The following is a 17,257-nucleotide window of genomic DNA, read 5'->3' on the forward strand; positions in this document are numbered from 1 at the left end:
ACAGTGTACTTAGAGGCCGTCCTTTCTCTTGCAGGCCAAGCTGGCGCGGAATTTGAAGAGCCAGACTGTCACCGGGGGAGGCCGTGCCCAGTTCCAGGAGCTCAGTCAGCTGGAGGAGAGCGTGGCTCGACTCATGCGTGGCCGGGTGACTGGCCCCGTTGCTATTGGAGATGCCGACCCTGTGCTGGGACCCAATGGTAAGGACATGACCGTTTGGACCTCTCTGGTTCCCCTTGCGCTTCAGATCTACATCCTTTGCCACTGTCCCACCAATGCGCATAATGGCACCACTCATGCCTCCCTCGCTGACGCCCTGTCCTCACTCTAAAGCTACTCTTGTGCCTTCCTGCTTTCAGCTGGTGAGGAGGAGGTCCCTGAAGCTGAGAGTGCCAGTCCCTCGGAAGAGGAGGACGACGAGGACCAAGAGGAAGGCGGCACATCGGGGGAACCCTCATCCGCGCCAGGGGATGGCAATGGAGGGGACACGTCTTGCCTGGAGGAGAGCCAGGGGGAAGTGTTGCAGGGGGGTGTAGCTCCTGGGCCCAGTGGCGTCCAGGCACGCGGGAAGGGTCAGGCAGCATGGCTGCCTTCTCCCCAGAGGGGGGAAGTGTTGCAGGGGAGGGCAGTTCCTGGGCCCAGTGGCGTCCAGGCACGCGGGAAGGGTCGGGCAGCTCGGCGGCCTTCTCCCCAGAGGGAGAGTCCGCCCTCCAGTCCGGAGGCGGTCCTCGCCCAGGAGGTGCGCCTCCTTGATGAAATGTCCGCGCCCTCGGAGCGGCGCCACAACGAGTTCATGGGGGTTGTGGGACAGTTGCCTCAGGCCATTGAGTCCCTGGCTCATAGTGTGGCCAATTTCGGGGACTCACAGGCCAGGGGTGTCGAGCAACTCGCGGCAGCACAGGCCAGGGGTGTCGACCAACTCGCGGCAGCACAGGACGCGAGTCGCGAGTTCATGAGTGGTGCCGTCCAGACACTGGCTGATCTGATGCGGGCACAGACCAGGGCAGTTCGCGCACTCACTTCTGCCACACTCGCTGTGTCACGGAAGCATCGCCAGGGCACCCGCCGCCCTGCTGCAGCACAGCGGTCTGGCCTTCACCAGATTGCTGCGCTTGCTGCAGTGCCAGCCCGGCCGAGTGCCAGTGTCTCTGGCGACCAGCGAGCGCCTGGCATCAGCCAGCTTGCCCCCATTGCTGCAGCCGCCACTGCCACTCCCCCAGCCAAGGTGCGACGAGCTGCTGGAGAGACTGATGCTGGCCAGCCACAACTGCAGCAGTCAGCAGCCGGCCCCTCCAGGGCCGGACCTCGTCTAGGCCGATCCCCAAGGGCATCTGCCGTCACGCATTGTGCCCCTCAGGAGCCTTCCCCCAGCCTTGCAACACCCACAGGGCCCAGGTTGAGACAGAGCAACAGGTCGGGCAGGGGCCGGAGAAGCCTGCACAAGGTCTCGCCCTCTCGGCACACCAAGTAGAGTGTGTTGCCAACTGTTTTTTTTATATGGGGGTGTTTGTGTTCTGGAGGAGGGGGGGCTTATTTTGGTAAGGCCGAAGATGAAGGCAAATGTATTTTTATATGGGGGTGTTTGTGTTCTGGAGGGGGGGGGCTTATTTTGGTAAGGCCAAGGATGAAGGCCAATTGGATGGACGATTTTTGTTATTCCTCCCCAGGTTGTGGGAGTGAGATATGTTTTTGACTGTCTTTTGGGGGTCTTGTCTGTTTTTCTGTTTCATGTGGGAAGGGCCCTGAGTTTGTTAAATAAAGCTTTTTATTTATTCAGCTTGTCCAGGTGTCATGTTTCAAGTGGTTGTTGCGTTAACTGGCTGAGGGCTTGCGGGGCGGCTGCATTCAGGTGCGTTCATTGCCACAAGCCATTCCCTGACAGAGGGCCTAGAAGTGTCGTTCAATAAGCCGCCGGCGGACGGCCCTTGGACCTTGTGGCTCCCTCCTGGGCTGGTACTCCTCCTCCTCCTCCTCCTCCTCATGGTCCTCCTGCTCGTCCTCCTGAGGTGGTGGTCCAACGCGAGGTGGCAGTGCCTGAGTCCTGCGGATAGCCAGGTTGTGCAGCATGCAGCAAACGACGACGAACTGGGAGACTCTATCCGGCGAATACTGTAGAGATCCGCCGGAACGATCCAGGCAGCGGAACTGTTGCTTGAGGACGCCAATCGTTTGCTCTATGATGTTCCTTGTGGCTTGATGGCTTTCGTTGTATGCCTCCTCCGCAGGGGTCCTGGGCGCGCGGAGCGGGGTCATGAGCCATGTACACAAAGGGTAGCCCTTGTCCCCAATAAGCCATCCCCTTGGTGGAGGCTGTGCCTCGAACATGTCAGCCACAGTAGTCTGGTGCAGGATAAATGCATCGTGGCTGCTTCCTGGAAAGCGGGCATTGACAGCTAGGATGCGCTGCCTGTGGTCACACACCAGCTGTACATTGAGGGAATGATAGCCCTTCCGGTTGCGGTAATCCTCGGCATTGTCGATAGGTGCCCGCATAGCCACATGCGTGCAGTCAATGGCGCCCTGCGCCATGGGGAAGTCGGCGATCCTGGCAAATCCGACTGCACGCTGCTCCTGCCTCTCTAGGGTCATGGGGAAGGAGATGAATTGGTGTCTCCTTGCGAAAAGGGCATCGGTGACCTGCCGGATGCAGCGATGCACGGCGAACTGGGAGATGTTCGCTATGTCCCCAGCAGCGGCTTGGAAGGAGCCACTTGCATAAAAGTTCAGAGCCACCGTGACCTTCACTTCCACCGACAGAGACGTCCTGCACATCAGCTGTGGACGCAGATCTCTGTGAAGCAGCTGGCAGATCTCTGCAACCACCTCCCTTCTGAAGCGCAGCCTCTTAACACAATGCGCGGCAGTCATGGTGAGATAGGACACCTGCTGCCGGTATTCCCTGAGTGGGTAAGGCCTACGTTGCCGACGCCTGATGGCCCCTCTGCGTCTAGGTATGGCTGGCCCTCTCACACAGCGTCTGCGAGCCCTTCGCACATAATGCTGGAACTGAGGGTTGGAACCCCATGCAGCCCCCATAATAAACTTGCAAACAATGAAATCACAATGAGTCAAATTTCAAAGCTCTGGCCAGAAGCCAAAAATACCTCTCCTATGTTGTCCCAAATCAGTAAGGTCTGTTCCTTGGTCTCTGTCCAGAAATCCAAAGCACTAAAGTCATTGCAGCAAAATGGCTGGCCTTTATAGTTCAGTGTAAGTGCCCTTTAATTAGCGCTCCCCGAGGCCCGCAGGGCCTCTGCTGCGTTCCACTTCACAGTTCTTAACAGCGCCACGCCCACATTGGGCGGGCGCCACTGAATTTCCGGTTTGGGGCGCACAAACAGCGTTGCACGACGAAATGACGTCATAAGCTGCGCGCGCAGCTGAGCGGGCGCAAACACTTTGCGCCGGCGCTAAATGTCAACTGAAGTTGGGCGTAGGCGCAGATCGGCCTGCGCCCGGGCGCTAAGTGCCTAGCGCTGGAAATCTACCCCTCTTATGGCGTTAACGGCTGGCGAACGCAACTGAATTTCTAGGCCCATATCCTCTGACTCACCATCAGCAATGCCACAGGAGATTCATGAATGTGACTTTAAAAAAATGTCTTCTATCAGTTAGGCATCCATCGTACTCCAGACGTCACACTTTGTTACAGTCAAAAACATCAGTTACGGATGTAAAACAATATAAAAAATAAAGAAATTCAGTCATAGACTTGGACCTTAACATTTACAAGTAATTGCAACTGCCAACTGATACATTTTACCATCTTAAATAGCTTCAGTTACTTGGATTTGCTTGTTTAGAGCAATGGACTTAAAAGCACAGGCCAAGGTAGCAGACTATCAATGAGCGATACCATTTTTGATTTACTAGTGGTTTTAATATCATGGATGAAGTCGTGGAGAAACTGTGTGCAGATGAGAAGAACTAGCTGAATGTTGTATTGATACTGTGTAGGACTTCTAGTCCAGTCCTAAGAAAGATTTATTGAACATGTAGGTGGCAAGAAGCAAGTAAATTTGTGTCTATAATATTTACAAGTAGGAGTCCCACCAGGGACCAAGAGCATTTCCATTCCAGGCCAGTTCTTGATCAAAAGTACCCTCCAAAGATGCATTGCATTTTACATTTATACTTTTACTAAAGCACACCTACTTTGGCCACAGATATGAAGTAACCCTAGCACTATGTGCTTTCCCATTGTCTGAAACTGACTTAAAGGGGGGAATTTTAGCCTTAAAAAAACGGGTGGGTTGGGGGCGTGGGGGTAGTTAATGCGTTAAAAATGTGAATCCCGACCTCAACCTGCCCACTTCCGATTTTAACCCACGATCGCCTCGGAGCACCAACCCCCCCTCCCCCTCCCCCCATCCCGCCTTCGCCATTAAAATTCAGCAACTGTTAGACATGAGGCCCCAGCTTTTATCTCTTCTCAAGGTTGCTGCATCTTGTTTTTCTTACAGTATCCTGCTTGAGCTTATCCCAATACTTTTCCACTTGGCCTGAGCTTGTCTGCACAGGACACTACTTTAGCCCTTTCACTATCAAAGTCATGTGATCTGTAAGTCCCATCTAAGTTAAGCACCCTACTTGTCTATAACTAGCTTGAATCAGGAAGGCAGCTAGTTACACCAATGCAGTTGCTTTTGGGTCTGTTTTTTCATATATTCTTGCTCAAGCAACCAGTTCTGCATATGCAGCAGAATTCATCCAGTCCCTCTTGCTCATCTGCATACACTCTCTTTCCCTATGCTTTCACTGTAGCTCCCAACACTAGCTAACCCATGATGCTCTTTACTTATACCAAACTGTTGACCTATTATATTACACACTATCCTACACTGAACATAACTAAAAGAATAACCATTTCACATTTAAAGCTATATTTTTCTCTGTGGGTAAAAATTAACAAAAAAGTAGGCTTGGAAAAATAGGTGAGCTGGCCCAGCCGAAAATACAAATTTAATTTTCTTTCATTATTTTCGCTGTAGATTTGGTCCCACACTAAATAGTGTGGGAAAATTAGCCCACTAAAGCGAAAAAAAATGCTTTTTAAGGTGTATTAATTTTTTTATTACAGTTTTGCTCGGAACATAAGAACATAAGAAATAGGAGCAAGAGTATGGCCATATGGCCCCTCGAGCCTGCTCCGCCATACAATAAGATCATGGCTGATCATCAACCTCGACTCCACTTTCCCACCCAATCTCCCTTGATTCCCCTACAGTCCAAAGATCTATCGATCTCAGCCTTGAATATACTCAAACACTCAGCATTCACAGCCCTCTGGGGCAGAGAATTCCAAAGATTCACAACCCTCTGAGTGAAGAAATTTCTCCTCATTACGGTCTTGAATGGTCTACCCCTCATCCTGAGACTATGCTCCCTAGTTCTAGACAGTCCAGCCAGAGGAAACAACCTCTCAGCATTTACCCTTCAGAATCTTGTATGTTTCAATGAGATCACCTCTCATTGTTCTAAACTCCCGAGAGTATAGGCCCATTCTACACAATCTCTCATCACAGGACAGCACTCTCATCACAGGAATCAATCTAGTGAACATTCATTGCACCGCCTCCAAGGCAAGTATATCCTTCCTTAGATAATGTAAGGAATTAGCCACACGCTAGCGGGGTTGGGGTTATTTGTCTCTGGCCAGTCAGAAGCCTCTGAGCTGCTCCAGCGACCGCCTTGCGGTTTCGAAGCGCTCCCCTATTCCTGAGTTCTGACCGCCGGACTTATTCGGTAGCAATGTAGACAGAAAACAACGTGACTCGTGGTTTGGGTGCAAAACAGACCAGCATTTATTGAAAACAAAAGAAAGAAAAATCGAAATGGCTCTTATGCCTGGTACAACACTTTTGCTTAAATGCAGTACACTTAGTGTCCACTAGAGGGCTCCCTGCCCAGTGCAACACTACCTTATTTAATACACGCAGTACGCTCAGTGTCCACTAGAGCGCTCCCTGCCCAGTGCAACACTACCTTATTTTAAATACAGTACTTTAATATAGACTTTAAAAAAAATAGCTACACAGCGTTCACCACAGCACTACAGCTTGATGCAACACCCCTTTTAATACAGTTTTACATACAGTACTTTAAAACAGCTACTCCTTTTTAATACAGTTTTAAATACCGAATTCAATGTTCACTATAGCACTTCTCTGCTAGGTGCAACACTGTCTTGCTTAAATAGGGGAGGAGAAACGGACACAATGAAGGAAATCGACTAAAATCACAATTCTAATGAAATTCCCACTTTACTCCCACCCCTATACCTATCCTAAGTTGCCTTGTGGAAGGCCAGAAAAATATATGCTCACCACTGGAAATGCCTGCTCCGTGTCCTGCAAACTTAGATCTTCACTGCCCCAAAGTGAAAAACACCCCAGTGTTTTAAAAGTAAACTGCTGGTGTTTTGCTTCTGCAGGCAGACTCCCACCCTATAGAGGGACACGGAGGCGAGGCCAGAGAGAGAGAGAGCTTCTGGGAAGCTATCTTTTATACCCCCATTTGGGGCCCGCCCAGATCCGGATGTTTCTGGGCTAAAAGAAAAGGGATCCAACTGCCCCATTGTCCAGTAATGGGTTTGAATGTGTTCTCCCATTCTTTAAACGGTTTCTCCTCAGTTTGGATGTGTCCACTTGATATACAAACAAATGCTAATAGCATTCAATTTCTTTGTAAACAAAGCATTGTCCTGTGGTCATCTGGAACCGCAATTGATTGACAGTCTTGAGTGCTTAGCAAACAAAGTTCCTTTGTTCATGCTGGCAGTTTCAAGCACTTGATCTTAGAGTCAACATTGTATAACGTTCTGTAAACAGGCATCGATTGTCCTGCTGCAGGGCGGGGGGAAACTCCCCTTTGATTGACAGATTTGACTGCCATTGAGCCTTTCTTCACAGACACAGAAAGCTGTTTTCCAACCAAGTCCTTTGTCTTCGGCCATGCGGTCTGACGGCCATTTTTGATCCCTGAAATTTTTAAAGGTGTATCACCCAGGGATTCTTTGATCAAAGAAATTAATCTTTGGAGCTGTAAATTATTCCAATTTCTTACAATAAGGAGACCAAAACTGTGCACAGTGCTCCAGGTGTGGTCTTACCAAGGCCCTGTACAATTGTAGCAAGACTTCCTTATTATATACTCCAACCCCCTTTCAATAAAGGCCAATATACCATTTGCCTTCCTTATTGCTTGCTGTATCTGCATGCTAGCTTTCTGTGTTTCTTGCATGAGGACACCTAAATCTCTCTGAACACCAACATTTAAAAGTTTCTCACCATTTAAAAAATATTCTGTTTTTCTATTCTTTCTACCAAAGTGAATAACCTCACATTCCCCTACATTATACTCCATCTGCCACCTTACTGCCCACTCACTTGGTCTATCTATATCCCTTTGCAGACTGTGTTCTCCTCACAGTTTACTGTCTCACCTAGCTTTGTATTATCAGCAAACTTGGACACACTACACTCTGTCCCTTCATCTAGGTCATTAATATAGATTGTTAATAGCTGAGGCCCTAGCACTGATCCTTGCGGCACCCCACTAGTCACAGCCTGCCAACCTGAAAAAGACCCATTTATCCCGACTCTCTGTTTTCTGTCCGTTATCCAATCTTCTATCTATGCTACTATATTACCCCCAACCCCATGAGCCCTTATCTTGTGTAATAACATTTTATGTGACACCTTATCAAATGCCTTTTGGAAATCCAAATATACTACATCCACTGGTTCCCCTTTACCTACCCTGCTAGTTACATCCTCAAAAAACTCTAATAAATTTATCAAACACGATTTCCCTTTCATAAAACCATGCTGACTCTGCCTAATCATGTTATGATTTTCTAAGTGCCCTGATACAAGTTCCTTAACAATGGATTCCAGCATTTTCCCGATGACTGATGTCAGATCAACTGGCCTATAGTTCCCTGTTTTATCTCTCCCTCCTTTCCTGAATAGCGGTGTTACATTTGCTACCTTCTAATCCGCTGGGACCGTTCTAGAATCTAGGAATTTTGGAAGATCAGGGTGGGTTATTACAAACATTTGTGTTCGTTACTCAGTCATATCTGTGGATTCGTTTTGTGAAGAAAGAACAAGGTATATAAAGAGCACTGACAGAAGAAATTGTGAATTTAGGGTGGATGTGGGTGTATGCATCTCATTAACCCAACTTACATTAAATCCTGATGGCAGTTCACACACTCAAACTATATCAATTTACAGCTATATAAGTTCCCCACTCTTAAAGTGTGAGTATTCCATTTATTTCAATCTTATCTTAAAAGTACTGACACTTATAATTTACACACCATATATCTCCATTCTTTCCATATTAAAACTGAGGCAATTTATCATCTGCAAGTTCATTCATTTGATGGCATGAGCTGCCAAGCAGGAGCCAAGTGATAAATCAGGTTGAGTCAGGGATTCACAACATCTCCTTTGGGCTATTTCAGCTACAAATTATAGATGCTGCAGCTCAATTAAGAAATTTGCCAGTTTTCCTTATTTTAGGTATTGGAGAATTGTAGCATTGTTACTTTTTTACAAAATAAAGGTACGTAACCCTTTGCAAAGAGAACAAAATATAACACTTAGATTTAATCATTTGTGCATCAGATTATTTGTGCATCAGATTATCAGCAAGCAACTGAGTGAATGCTCCTTTCAAGCATTTCAAACATTCATAACAAAGAGACAGGTGCCTGCTTTAACAGGGAGAAGGTGCCTGCTTTAACAGGGAGAAGGTGCCTGCTTTAACAGGGAGACAGGGGCCTGCTTTAACAGGGAGACAGGTGCCTGCTTTAACAGGGAGACAGGGGCCTGCTTTAACAGGGAGACAGGTGCCTGCTTTAACAGGGAGACAGGTGCCTGCTTTAACAGGGAGACAGGGGCCTGCTTTAACAGGGAGACAGGTGCCTGCTTTAACAGGGAGACAGGTGCCTGCTTTAACAGGGAGAAGGTGCCTGCTTTAACAGAGAGACAGGTGCCTGCTTTAACAGGGAGAAGGTGCCTGCTTTAACACAGAGACAGGTGCCTGCTTTAACAGGGAGAAGGTGCCTGCTTTAACACAGAGACAGGTGCCTGCTTTAACAGGGAGAAGGTGCCTGCTTTAACAGGGAGAAGGTGCCTGCTTTAACAGAGAGACAGGTGCCTGCTTTAACAGGGAGGCAGGTGCCTGCTTTAACAGAGAGACAGGTGCCTGCTTTAACAGGGAGGCAGGTGCCTGCTTTAACAGGGAGAAGAAAAATGAGGATATGCAGACAAGCCAGAAGGGAAATTAATGTGGTCTGTGTGGATCTTAAACATTGATCTAAACAACAGGGCAAACCAGAAGCTGTATATTTTCTAACCTCTATTTTAGTTTAAAATGGAAAAAATACAACAGAAAAATGAAAATTAAAAATAATGAAGTAAGTAACAGTCGCTACTGTCAGATGTATACATGTTTTTCCCTGTCATTTTTCAGTTACTAGCATTTTTCACTTCTTGTATATTCACGGCGTCAGATATGCCAATATTAAAGCTATCCCTATTGTCTTAACCAGGCTCTGCTGGAAGTAGTCAATGACTTGTTTGAAGAGCAGACAGATTTGGAAAAAATTGTGAGGAAAATAATGCACCGAGCGCAGACTCTGCTCAAGTGTGAACGCTGTTCTGTACTGCTCCTTGAAGACATTGAGTCACCGGTAAGTCAGCGCCAAAAGGCACAGAAGAAAACCCAATACAAATTTGAACAGAAAACAAAATACTTTAAATTGTGAGAAAGCTTTTTTGAAAGTAAAATTTATTTAAGTAAAGGAAGAAACTGAATCCAAGGGGTTCTAATTGTCCACTCCTTCATATTGTGAAAGAGTTATATCTTACAATTCTAAATTTCAAAAAGATTTTCCATTCCTTTCCCCATCATTTTTCTAATATTATAGACTAAAAGCTAATGTTAGAAGTGTTTCTAGTTTGAAAGATCACAGATAGTAACTGAGCCCAGTAAAAATAACCTTATGGCCTGGGTAAGCTTTATTGGTCCATAAATGCACTAGCACCAGTTAATCTTCTGATTTTTTTTTCCCTCTGCTGCAACATTTCTACAAACCTCTCGCTCTCATTTCATTTTACCTCCTGTCTCCGGTTTTTTTTTTGTACTTTTCTTTCAATTAGAAAAATCTGCTTGATAGAATAACCCTGACTGTCAGACCTGGAATGACAATAGCAGAGTTCTACTAGCTCGATTTGTCTGAATGGAATGAAGACATTTTTGTGCTGCACATTATGACTCACATTTTCTCTCATATTTTGTGATAGGTGGTAAAGTTTACAAAATCTTTTGAGCTCTTGTCTCCCAAATGCAGCGCAGATGCTGAAAGCAGGTAAGGTCCTCATTATATTTAACAAGAGTGCGACAGGGCCTAGAATTCCCAATTATGAGCAAATGGCAAGGATCCTTGTCTGCTGTCTGCACATATTGGAAAATCATGGGCCCTGCTGTGTGCTTGGAAAATTTAGGTTTGGGGTATAGAGAATGAAAGATATATAGGCACTCATTACAAAACTAAAATTTAGACAGGGGTTTCATAGTTGCATCATAAACTTCAGAGCAAAGTTGAACACAAATATGCTCTGAATGACAAGATTATATTATAGTTATTAAGTCACTTGTTAATATATATTCTTGGTTTTAATAGATTTTTCTGTTCTATTGTTGTATTTTAAGAGTTCACTTTCAGACATACAAGGCCTGATTTTAACTCGGGTGGAAATCGGATGGGAGGGAGACTGGGCCGAGCAGAAAAGCCCCCTAGCATTTTCAGCGCAAGGCCCAGAAGATTTTAACTCCCAGGCCTCATTTTAATATGTTTGACAGGCTGACCCCCAATCGCGTTGGAAAACTGGTAGCCCACCCATTTTTGCTCTGCAAGTTCCGGCAAGCTGCTCGAGCCTATTTAAAGCTCGAATGTATATCTTAAAGCAATGTTGCATTCCCTTCTGCCTGATTTAGTTGGAACAATGTGGACAAAATTGTTGTTGCAGTGATGAGTTGAAGAGCTACTCATCACCATCAGCTCCTTCCTTCCTGAAGGTGGGGGGGGGAAGGAAGTTACCCTGCTGTGGTTTCAAAGCAGTGTAACACGCCAGGGAGTACACTGTTCCAGCCTGAAGAGCTCTATACTTTAACTTTAAGAACTTGCCTTTATGTACCACCTGTCACAACCTCAGGAGGTCCTAAGTACTGAATACACAATGAAGCATAGTTACTGTTGTTTTGTAGGCAAATGCCACAGCCAATTTACAGGTAGCAAGGTCCCACAAACAACAATGAGATGAAGAACCCATTGGTGGTGTTGGTTGAGGGACATCTCTTCCTCTTCTTCGAAAAAGTGCAGTGGGATCCTTTATGCACAGTTGAACAGGCAGACAGTGCCTCGATTTAATGTCCGAGATGGATGATATGTCCAACAACGCAGTACTTCATAAGCACTGCAATGAGACCTAGACTATGTGCTCAGGTTTTGAACCCACAACCCTGTGACTCAGAGGTGAGAATGCTACTACTGGACAGGCTGACATGTAATGTACATTTTAGAGTGCATTAAGGCCTTATACCACTAAACTGCAAACAAGAACAATCTAAACACAGTAAGAAAAACAAAATATGCATTAATAAAGCAAGGGGCATTAAACCTTCCTTGCATGTTCACCATTGATGACCTACATAGACCTTCCCTTGACAGCGGGGAGAGATCAACTTAGAATAACAAAGTAGTAAATGTGACTTTGTAGGATCTACGCATGCAGAAGATTTTAAATTACAGTCATGACTTCTGAGCAACTGAATATGCAAAAACCTTGTACACAGTTGTTCCATCATTGTCAATTCACCCCATCATATAAAATGGATAGCAGCAAGTGAATCAGCATATAAGTCTGTCATATAAATGGGATGTAGGTAACACATCCCTCAGAATTTGGGAAACCGCTATTCCTCATAGTTTTTTGACTCTATACCCCACAATGTTTCTTTTAATTCTAAATACAATTTTAAAAGTGTCAATAATAAATTGATTAAAATAAATCTGCAAAACCTTGAAAAAGGTACGTTCCCATGTCACTTTACCGCTTTATGTACAACTAGCTAAAGTGCCTGGCGGTGCCGAGGGTCTTTTGAGGGCATGTTGTTGTTGGAAGAGAGAGAGAGAGCGACTGGGGGGAAGAGAGAGAGTGACTGGGGGGAAGAAGGGGGAGGAGGGGGAGGGGGGAAGAAGGGGAGGAGAGGGGGGAGGAGGGGGGAGGGGGGAAGAAGGGGGGAAGAAGGGGGGGGAGGGGGAGGGGGTGAAGAAGGGGGAGGGGGGAAGAAGGGGAAGGGCAGAAGGGGGAGGGGGGGAAGGGCAGAAGGGGGAGGGGGGAAGAAGGGGGAGGGGGGCAAGAAGGGGGAGAGGGGGGGAAGAAGGGGGGGAGGGGGGGAAGAAGGGGGGGAGGGGGGGAAGAAGGGGGGAGGGGGGAAGAAGGGGGGAGGGGGGAAGAAGGGGGAGGAGGGGGGAAGAAGGGGGAGGAGGGGAGAAGAAGGGGAGGGGGGAAGAAGGGGGGGGAGGGGGGAAGAAGGGGGGGAGGGGGGAAGAAGGGAAGGGGGGCAGAAGGAGAGGGGGCAGAAGGGAGAGGGGGAAGAAGGGAGAGGGGGGAAGAAGGGGGAGAGGGGGATGGGGGAAGAAGGGGGAGAGGGGGAGGGGGGAAGAAGGGAGAGAGGGGAAGAAGGGGGAGGGGGGAAGAAGGGGGAGGGGGGAAGAAGGGGAGGGGGGAAGAAGGGGGAGAGGGGAGGGGGAGAGGGGAGAGGGGAGGGGGAGAGGGGAAGAAGGGGGAGGGGGAGGGGGGAAGAAGGGGAGGGGGAGGGGGGAAGAAGGGGGAGGGGGAGGGGGAAGAAGGGGGAGGGGGAAGAAGGGGGGGAGGAGGGAAGAAGGGGGAGGGGGGAAGGAGGGGGAGGGGGGAAGAAGGGGGGAGGGGGAAGAAGGGGGGGAGGGGGAAGAAGGGGGAGGGGGAGGAGGGAAGAAGGGGGAGGGGGAGGAGGGAAGAAGGGGGAGGGGGAGGGGGAGGAGGGAGGAGGAGGGGGAGGAGGGAGGGGAGGGGAGGGGGAGGAGGGGGGGGAGGGGGAGGAGGGAGGGGGGGAGGGGGAGGGGGGGGAGGGGGAGGAGGGAGGGGGGGAGGGGGAGGGGGGGGAGGGGGAGGAGGGAGGGGGGGGAGGGGGAGGAGGGAGGGGGGGAAGAAGGGGGAGGGGGGAAGAAGGGGGAGGGGGGGAAGAAGGGGGAGGGGGGAAGAAGGGGAGGGGTGGAAGAAGGGGGAGGGGGAGGCGGGGGAGAAGGGGGGGGAGAGAGGGAGGGAGAGGGGGGAAGGGGAGGGGAAGGAGGGGGAGGGGGAAGGAGGGGGAGGGGGGAAGAAGGGGGAGGGGGAGGGGGGAAGAAGGGGGAGGGGGAGGGGGGAAGAAGGGGAGGGGGAGGGGGGGAAAAGGGGGAGGGGGGAAGAAGGGGAGGGGGGAAGAAGGGGGGGAGGGGGGAAGAAGGGGGGGAGGGGGGAGAAGGGGGATGGCGGAGGGGAGGGGGGAGGAGGGAAGAAGGTGGAGGGGGGAAGAAGGGGGATGGAGGGGGGAAGAAGGGGGAGGGGGAGGGGGGAAGAAGGGGGAGGGGAAGAAGGGGGAGGGGGAGGGGAAGAAGGGGGGAGGGGAAGAGGAGGGGAAGAAGGGGGGAGGGGAAGAAGGGAGAGGGGGGAAGAAGGGGGAAGAAGGGGGAGGGAAGGGGGAAGAAGGGGGAGGGGAGGGGAAGAAGGGGGAGGGGAGGGGGAAGAAGGGGGAGGGGGAAGAAGGGGGAGGGGGAAGCGGGGGGGAGGGGGAAGCAGGGGGAAGCAGGGGGAAGAAGGGGGAGGGGGAGGGAGGGAGGGAGGGGGGAGGGAGGGGGAAGCAAGGGGAGGGAGGGGGGAGGGGGAAGCAAGGGGAGGGAGGGGGGAGGGGGAAGCAAGGGGGGGAGGGGGAAGCAAGGGGAGGGAGGGGGGAGGGGGAAGCAAGGGGAGGGAGGGGGAAAGGGAAGCAGGGGGAGGGGGAAGAAGGGGGAGGGGAGGGGGGGAAGAATGGGGAAGGGGGAGATGGGGGGAAGAATGGGGAAGGGGGAGATGGGGGGGAAGAAGGGGGAGATGGGGGGAAGAAGGGGGAGATGGGGGGAAGAAGGGGGAGATGGGGGGGAAGAAGGGGGAGATGGGGGGTATGAAGGGGGCGATGGGGGGAAGAAGGGGGAGGAGGGGGGAAGAAGGGGGAGGAGGGGGGAAGAAGGGGGTGGGGGAGGGGGGAAGAAGGGGGGAGGAGGGGGAGAGGGGGGGAGAGGGAGAGAGGGGGGAGGGGAGCGCCCCGTCAGCGCGATCCCCGCCCCCGAGCCCCGCCCCCCGATCTCCCGAGCCCCAATCTCCTGAGCCCCGCCCCCCACCCTCCCGAGGCCCGATCTCCCGAGGCCCGATCTCCCGAGCCCCACCCCCTGCCCTCCCGAGCCCCGATCTCCCGAGGCCCGATCTCCTGAGCCCTGCCCCCCGCCCTCCTGAGCCCTGCCCCCCGCCCTCCTGAGCCCCGTCCCCCCGATCTCCCGAGCCCCGCCCCCCCGATCTCCCGAGCCCCGCCCCCCCGATCTCCCGAGCCCCGCCCCCCGATCTCCCGAGGCTCGCCCCCCCCGATCTCCCGAGGCCTGATCTCCCGAGCCCCGCACCCCCCCGAGCCCTGATCTGCCGAACCCCGATCTCCCGAGCCCCGCCCCCCGCCCGAGCCAGCTTCAAGAGCAGAGAGAGAGACGCCGCCGCGCAACCTACCGCGTGAGGCCCGGCCGGAGTCAAGTCGCACGCGCTGACTCCTGCCCCCCGCCTTTACTAAGATGGTGGCGGTGGCGACGCTCGGCTCAGGCCCGCCCCCTCCAGCCTTCACAAAGATGGCGGCGATCGCGAGCCGCTTGTTGAGTGCGACGGGAGGTGCCTAGCTCGGGCGTGGCTGGGCAACAGAGGCCCAGGCTTACAGGCCTGGAAAAACGGTGAAAGGTAGGAAAATTCTAGATGTTAGAGAAAAGATTTACAAATTAATTAACTTTTTAAAAAAACAATTTGTGTTTTAAAAGCAACTTTTTTTTGCTGGAAATGTTGATTTGAAAAGAAACACGCAGAAAGTGGGAAAAAGAAATGAACAGTTTGGAATCAAGATGGCGGCCACTCACTTCGGTTCAGAATGATAAGGCCCGTCCACACACGCACTGATTGGTCAACCGTCAGGTCACTGAACTGTAGGATTGGTCAATCATCACGTCACTCAACTGTAGGATGGCCCGCCCGCACACACAATGAACCCGCCCCCACTCGATGCAAATGAGCGGATAATGAGCGGAATTTTGAACTTTTTTGGATACCGTCGGCACAATTTTTGTCCAACCGTCGGCACAATTTTTGTCCGAGCAAAAAGTAAATACACCTACAAGAGTCCCCTAATGATGCGCTTTCTTTTGATATAACATATGTGTAGGTACGCTCTATAACTTTTGATTGTATAGCCGGACAGAGAGACAGACAGAGAGACATACCGTTTTATATATATAGATGTACAAAAGCCATAATTTTCAGAATTTGGCAAAACTGGATTTGAGCTCGCTCACAGCACAGGAAAACCTGTGTTGGCAGCCCAGAAGGTGCTAAAGTGTTGGAAGGCCTGCTGCAGGAGGTGCACTAAAGGAGGTTAGCCACCTTCCAGTAAAATCACAAGTGTAAGCTGCTAGGAGGGAGGCTTCCAACTGAATAAATGCAATCTAACTTCAAATTAGGAAGACATTCTCTGGTATCAACAGGAGGGTGCAGGTAATTATGCTCCCTCACTTTGCTCTCATTTCTTTGGCACCCTATCAAACAGGGTACAGACCTAAGCTGAGAACTGCCATACCCTCAGAGGTACCATTTGAAACATTATGCACAACCATTTCCCTTATGCACACACAGTTTTATTGAATGTGGAGGTGGCAGCTGAGGAACAGCAAAAAGATGCTGAGGCATCCAGGCTGAGGCTCCTTTCATGTTTGGCGATTTATCAGTAGGATCAGCAGCCATGGATGCAGAGAATCGCCCTGTTCTCCTAAAAAAAAATTCTCTTCTTTCAAATACTGCAGGCACTATGGCCTGCCGCAAAATGACTGCTTGCTGGAGATCAGGAATTCATGTGCACAATGATCAAATATCGATTGTACAGTAATTGAGTGAAAACCCTTATTAATTTTTTTAAATTAGTTCCTGGGTTGTGGGCGTCGCTGGCAAGGCCAGCATTTATTGCCCATCTCTAATTGCCCTTGAGAAGGTGGTGGTGAGCCACCTTCTTGAACCGCTGCAGTCCGTGTGGTGGAGTAACTCCCGCAATGTTGTTAAGGAGGGAGTTCCAGGATTCTGACCCAGCGACGATGAAGGAACGGCGATATGTTTCCAAGTCAGGATGGTGTGTGGCTTGGAGGGGAACTTGCAGGTGGTGGTGTTCCCATGCGCCTGCTGCCCTTGTCATTCTAGTTGGTAGAGGTTGTGGGTTTTAGAGGTACTGTCAAAGAAGTTTTGGCGAGTTGCTACAGTGCATCTTGTAGATGGTACACACTGCAGCCACAGTACGCCGGTGGTGGAAGCAGTGAATGTTTAAGGTGGTGGATGGGGTGCCAATCAAGCGGGCTGTTTTGTCCTGGACGGTGTCGAGCTAGGCAAGTGGAGAGTATTCCATCACACTCCTGGCTTGTGCCTTGTAGATGGTGGAAAGGCTTTGGAGAATTAGGAGGTGAGTCACTCACCGCAGAATACCCAGCCTCTGACCTGCTCTTGTAGCCACAGTATTTATCTGGCTGGTCCAGATGCATTACTGGTCAATGGTGACCCCCAGGATGTTGATGCTGGGGGAATCTGATGATGGTAATGCCATTGAATGTCATGGGGAGGTGGTTAGACTTTCTCTTGTTGGAGATAGCCATTGCCTGGCACTTGTGTGGTGCCAGGCAATGACTCCCCAAAGCCTTTCCACCATCTTCAAGGCAAGGAGTGTGACGGAATATTCTCCACTTGCCTAGCTTGACTCCATCCAGGACAAAGCAGAGTGATAAACTTCAGGAAGACATAGACAGGCTGGTGAAATGGGCGGACACGTGGCAGATGAAATTTAACGCAGGAAAGTGCCAAGTGATACATTTTGGTAGAAAGAATGAGAAGACGACATATAAACT

General features: G+C 50.4%; 1 protein-coding gene across 1 annotated transcript in view; it reads left to right on the top strand.

Annotated features, from left to right (window-relative positions):
• The window catches only part of pde11a (phosphodiesterase 11a), a 544,209-nt gene that overhangs the window by 248,233 nt on the left and 278,719 nt on the right, over nt 1–17,257 (top strand). The window contains exons 4-5 of the mRNA XM_085986089.1: nt 9,563–9,703; nt 10,317–10,381. Coding sequence (XP_085842215.1) covers nt 9,563–9,703; nt 10,317–10,381 — 206 coding nt within the window. The remainder of the gene's footprint in view (nt 1–9,562; nt 9,704–10,316; nt 10,382–17,257) is intronic.

Source organism: Somniosus microcephalus, chromosome 4 (assembly GCF_052327205.1).
Source record: "Somniosus microcephalus isolate GS21.2 chromosome 4, FLI_Smic_1.0, whole genome shotgun sequence".
In the NCBI taxonomy this organism is placed as follows: domain Eukaryota; kingdom Metazoa; phylum Chordata; class Chondrichthyes; order Squaliformes; family Somniosidae; genus Somniosus; species Somniosus microcephalus.